Source organism: Balaenoptera borealis (assembly GCF_965194805.1).
Source record: "Balaenoptera borealis genome assembly, chromosome: 9".
In the NCBI taxonomy this organism is placed as follows: domain Eukaryota; kingdom Metazoa; phylum Chordata; class Mammalia; order Artiodactyla; family Balaenopteridae; genus Balaenoptera; species Balaenoptera borealis.
The window spans coordinates 25,259,893-25,265,892 of NC_138873.1; the positions used below are offsets into that span (position 1 = coordinate 25,259,893).

General features: G+C 40.5%; 1 protein-coding gene across 1 annotated transcript in view; it reads right to left on the minus strand.

The window, feature by feature from the left end:
• The window catches only part of ECT2L (epithelial cell transforming 2 like), a gene marked incomplete at both ends in the record, with an annotated part of 63,743 nt that extends 59,636 nt beyond the window's left edge, over positions 1-4,107 (minus strand). The window contains 5 exon segments of the mRNA XM_082405763.1: positions 380-399; positions 403-492; positions 1,647-1,681; positions 1,684-1,686; positions 4,047-4,107. Of these exon segments, the coding sequence (XP_082261889.1) occupies positions 380-399; positions 403-492; positions 1,647-1,681; positions 1,684-1,686; positions 4,047-4,107 (209 nt within the window).
• Between the last annotated feature and the right edge of the window lie 1,893 nt (positions 4,108-6,000).

Here is a 6,000-nt window from a genome sequence, read left to right on the forward strand (position 1 = left end):
ATAGTGAGAGGCCCGCGCACCGCGATGAAGAGTGGCTCCCGCTTGCCACAACTAGAGAAAGCCCTCGCACAGAAACGAAGACCCAACACAGCCAAAAATAAATAAATTAATTAATTAATTAATTAATTAAAAAAAATTCATTGGCTGAAGTTATAACTTTTTGCAAAAACTAAACATCCTGCTATGGTATGAAGGTGTTCAACTCCCCAAGGCTCCATTTTACCCACAAAGAAGCAGCAGCACTAGAAAAGATTGTTTATAAGCCTTAAAATATCAGTTGCTTTTTTTCTGTGGAGAAAAAGAAACTCATAAAAGTTATGTGAACATTTTATGATATTTTATTTTCTTTAAGATAATTACATCATTAGGCTACATTTACCTTAATTGTGATTTAGTGCATCATAAAAAAATCGTGAATAAGAATTCTTGATGTTGCTTGTTAGTCCAGAGGTCAAACCAATGACTTATAAGAGCAACTCTTTCCTGAAAGAGCTATAAGGGAGAGAAAATGACATTTTCCTTTACAGTTCGATATGTTCTTAGTTGCTAAGCAACCCGTAGGCAACCTAACAACCTCACAGCTAATATTTGCATTGCACGTTACAGTTCACGAAGCACTTTCACGTATGTAGTAAGGGTCTCTCCCTTCAGCTTAAACTCCTTTTATCTGGGGACGCAGGCAAGCCCCGGCTTGTTGGGTGGGCTGGTGGGAAAGGCTGGCAGGGATGTAATTGCAGAGGGGCTCAAGGAGGGCCCAAAGACGTAATGTATCCTCACTATTGTTTCCACCTAAGCTAATGTGGTCTGGGGAAACAGATCCCAAACGTTTCATCTTGAAAACACATACTGGCTACTTGCTTAATTGTGAAAACAGGGCCATGTGAAGTAGGTGTGATTTTACTAACCCATAGTCCTACCTCTTCATAGCACCCACCAAAAGGAAAGTTAGTAAATTTTGCTGAAGAGCCATTGTTAGGAGTGTCTCCATGAAAGACATACACCAGGACCAGCGTCCCCCCAAACCAGGACTTCAGTCCAGCTTGGCTCAGAGGGCATATATAAACCCACTGTCTTTATTACTAGTCAGGCTTTGGTCCCAGCCCATCTGGTCTCCTTCGCTTGTGAGTGCGCCTGGACCGCGCAGGAGCTCTGAGGACCCAGGCAGCCCCCTTTTCCATGAAGGTCTGGCAGAGCTGCCAGGGCCATTCCAGTGACTACTTCCTGCATTATCTTTCAAAGAAGGGGCATCCCCAGGCCCCAGGGAACCACGCAGTTGGCACAAGAGGGAAGAGAGAATTAAAGACACACATATCAACACTCTCCACACCAAAATACCACCAAAGCACCTTCTCTTGTCTCCTCCCCCTTATAGCAACCAGGGTGTGTCCTGGAGGTTTCTGTTTCATCTCTGGAGGTGCTGATAGGGCAAAAGTGGGAGCAGCTCTTGCACCTCCCATAAGATTGGAGTTGTGGACTGGGGTGAGGAGAGACCGTCTTTGGGGTAGGGTTATTTTTGTTTAAAGTGACTCAAAAACTAAGTTCTTTACAAGTATTTATTTTATTTTAAATATGGCAACATGAGACCCAATATATCACAGTAAAATTCACCTTAGAAATCTTGTCTTATTCTAGAGTATGTGACTCACCTGTCGATTTAATGACTTGTTGCTAAAAGGTGTCCAGGCACTGAATCTTTTTTTTTTTTTTTTAAACATCTTTATTGAAGTATAATTGCCTTACAATGGTGTGTTAGCTTCTGCTTTATAACAAAGTGAATCAGTTATACATATACAATATGTTCCCAGTTCTCTTCCCTCTTGCATCTCCCTCCCTCCCACCCTCCCCATTCCACCCCTCTAGGTGGTCACAAAGCACCGAGCTGATCTCCCTGTGCTATGCGGCTGCTTCCCACTAGTTATCTATTTTACATTTGGTAGTGTATATATGTCCATGACACTCTCTTACCCTGTCACATCTCACCCCACCCCCTCCCCATATCCTCAAGTCCATTCTCTAGTAGGTCTGTGTCTTTATTCCTGTCTTGCCACTAGGTTCTTCATGGCCTTTTTTTTTTTTTTCCTTAGATTCCCTATATATGTGTTAGCATACTGTATTTGTTTTTCTCTTTCTGACTTACTTCACTCTGTATGACAGACTCTAACTCCATCCACCTCATTACAAATACCTCCATTTCATTTCTTTTTATGGCTGAGTAATATTCCATTGTATATATGTGCCACATCTTCTTTATCCATTCATCTGTCAATGGACATTTAGGTTGCTTCCATGTCCTGGCTATTGTAAATAGAGCTGCAATGAACATTTTGGTACATGACTCTTTTTGACCTATGGTTTTCTCAGGGTATATGCCCAGTAGTGGGATTGCTGGGTCGTATGGTAGTTCTATTTGTAGTTTTTTAAGGAACCTCCATACTGTTCTCCATAGTGGCTGTATCAATTTACATTCCCACCAACAGTGCAAGAGTGTTCCCTTTCCTCCACACCCTCTCCAGCATTTATTGTTTCTAGATTTTTTGATGATGGCCATTCTGACCAGTGTGAGATGATATCTCATTGTAGTTTTGATTTGCATTTCTCTAATGATTAATGACGTTGAGCATTCTTTCATGTGTCTGTAGGCCATCTGTATATCTTCTTTGGAGAAATGTCTATTTAGGTCTTCTGCCCATTTTTGGATTGGGTTGTTCGTTTTTTTGTTATTGAGCTGCATGAGCTGCTTGTAAATCTTGGAGATTAATCCTTTGTCAGTTGCTTCATTTGCAAATATTTTCTCCCATTCTGATGCTGGTCTTTTGGTCTTGTTTATGGTTTCCTTTGCTGTGCAAAAGCTTTTAAGTTTCATTAGGTCCCATTTGTTTATTTGTGTTCTTATTTCCATTTCTCTGGGAGCTGGGTCAAAAAGAATCTTGCTGTGATGTATGTCATAGAGTGTTCTGCTTATGTTTTCCTCTAAGAGTTTGATAGTGTCTGCCCTTACACTTAGGTCTTTAATCCATTTTGAGTTTATTTTTGTGCATGGTGTCAGGGAGTGTTCTAATTTCATACTTTTACATGTACCTGTCCAATTTTCCCAGCACCACTTATTGAAGAGGCTGTCTTTTCTCCACTGTATATGCTTGCCTCCTTTATCAAAGATAAGGTGACCATATGTGTGTGGGTTTATCTCTGGGCTTTCTATCCTGTTCCATTGATCTATATTTCTGTTTTTGTGCCAGTACCAAACTGTCTTGATTACTGAAGCTTTGTAATATAGTCTGAAGTCAGGGAGCCTGATCCCCCCAGCTCCATTTTTCATTCTCAAGATTGCTTTGGCTATTAGGGGTCTTTTGTGTTTCCATACAAATTGTGAAATTTTTTGTTCTAGTTCTGTGAAAAATGCCAGTGGTAATTTGATAGGGATTGCATTGAATCTGTAGATTGCTTTGGGTAGTACAGTCATTTTCACAATGTTGATTCTTCCAATCCAGGAACATGGTATATCTCTCCATCTATTTGTATCATCTTTAATTTCTTTCATCAGTGTCTTATAATTTTCTGCATACAGGTCTTTTGTCTCCTTAGGTAGGTTTATTCCTAGATATTTTATTCTTTTTGTTGCAATGGTAAACGGGAGTGTTTTCTTAATTTCACTTTCAGATTTTTTGTCATTAGTGTATAGAAATGCAAGAGATTTCTGTGCATTAATTTTGTATCCTGCTACTTTACCAAATTCATTGATTAGCTCTAGGAGTTTTCTGGTAGCATCTTTAGGGTTCTCTATGTATAGTATCATGTCATCTGCAAATAGTGACAGCTTTACTTCTTCTTTTCCGATTTAGATTCCTTTTATTTCTTTGTCTTCTCTGATTGCTGTGGCTAACACTTCCAAGACTATGTTGAATAATAGTGGTGAGAGTGGGCAACCTTGTCTTGTTCCTGATCTTAGTGGAAATGGTTTCAGTTTTTCACCATTGAGGACAATGTTGGCTGTGGGTTTGTCATATATGGCCTTTATTATGCTGAGGAAAGTTCCCTCTATCAGGCACTGAATCTTGTGTGGAAGCTCTCCATTTCCAAGCTTTCCCTGGGAGAATTCCCAGCTGACATCTCAGCAAATTATTTTCGTCCGGTCCTAGAAACTGTAGGTTCATTTCATAAACTGTGGGTTTAATTAAGATCACCTAGAACATCCAGTATATTAATGTTGTCCATATAGGAATAATAGAATTACAGCAATTCATTTACATATAGTTGTTTATATAGATACAATTAGAGCAATTCATATATATATATATCCATACAAATATACACAGAGTTCATGAACTCTAAATCATTGCAATTATTCTCTCCTCAACTACTTGCACCCAAATGTGAATCCAAACCAGAGCTGTTTTTTACTTTGCTGGCAAAATGACTCAGAAATTGGAATGATTCTTTATCAGCCGTAAATACTGACTTTTTCTTTCTCTGGAAAGCAAGAATCTGAAGGGCTCAAAGAGGGTGCCCTCCCACCCCCCCACCCAGTGCCTAGCTTTTGAGGACATAAGTCAAAGAGGATATAGAAGAAAAAGTTAGGCTAATATATTAATGATCTATTGCTGCATAGCAAATTACCTTAAAATTTAACAGCTCAAAACAACAAACTCTTATTATTATCTCAAAGTTCCTGAGGGTCAGGAGTCCAGGCACAATCTAGTAGGGTACAGTATTGTTAGTCTACTAGGGCTGCCATTACCAAAAACCACAGACTGGGCGGCCTGAACAACAGAAATTTGTTTTCTCACAGTTCTGGAGGCTGAAAGTCCAAGATCAGCATGTTGTTTCTGGTGAGGCCTCTCTTCCTGTCTTGCAGGCAGTAGCCTTCCTGCTGTGTTCTCACAAGGCCTTCATTCTGAGCACACATGGGGTGGGGTGCGGGAGGCGCTCTGGTATCTCTTCTTCTTCTTCTTATAAGGATACCAGTCCTATTGGATTAAGGCCCCCAACCTTATAACCTCATTTAACTTTTATTACCTCTTTATAGGCTCCATCTCCAAATGTAGTCACATCGGGGGTTGGGGCTTCAACATATGGATCTGGGGGAGGGGGGACACAATTCAGTCCATACAAGGTACCTCTGCTTCAAAATCTCCCATAGGCTGCAATCAGTTTGTTGGCCAGGACTCCAGCCTCATCTGAAGGATCTGAAGTTCATTCATGTGGCTGTGACCAGGATTCAGTTGCCCATGGACTGTTGGGTGGAGGAATCCTTTGCTTTCCTTGCCACATGGGCTTCTCCATAGGGCAGTTCACATGGCAGCTGGCTTCCATCAGAGGAAGCAAATGAAAAAGCAAGAGAGGGCACACAAGAGGGAAGCCACAGTCTCTTGGTAACCTAACCTCAGAATTGGTATCCCATCACTTTTGCTCTGTTCTATTAGGTAAAAGCAAGTCGGTACGTCTGGCCCACACTCAAGGGGAGAGGATTATACAAGAGTGCAGATAGTAATACAATCTACCACAGTTCACCCTTTGGATCAGTTCCCTTCCTTTCCCACATGCAGAACACACTCATCCACGCCTTAAAGCAGACAACCGCAAAGTTCCATCTCATCAATATTTTGAGCTTAGATTCCAGGAGATAGAAATGATTCATAACAGCCTCTACGGACCCAGATATACCTACTCTTGATCTAGAGAACTCTGAACTAAAAAGGTAAGCTATCTGGTACTAGCCCCTACACACAATATATATAATGGTAGAACAGGAAAAGGATAACTACAATAAATATTCCCATTTGTAAAGGAGAAGAACGATATATAAAAGAGTTAATCCATAGCAATTCTGAGATCCTGCTGTAGAAGGCTGGAACCCAGTTATCATTTTTAGTCTCAAACAATCACATTCTCTTTTATACCGTGTAGGTAACTCCTTTGACAACACGGCTTTCTCAATATCTATCTCAAGTTATTTGATTCCAGGCAGTGCTATGTGCCACAATTGTTTAGAGACTTGTCTCT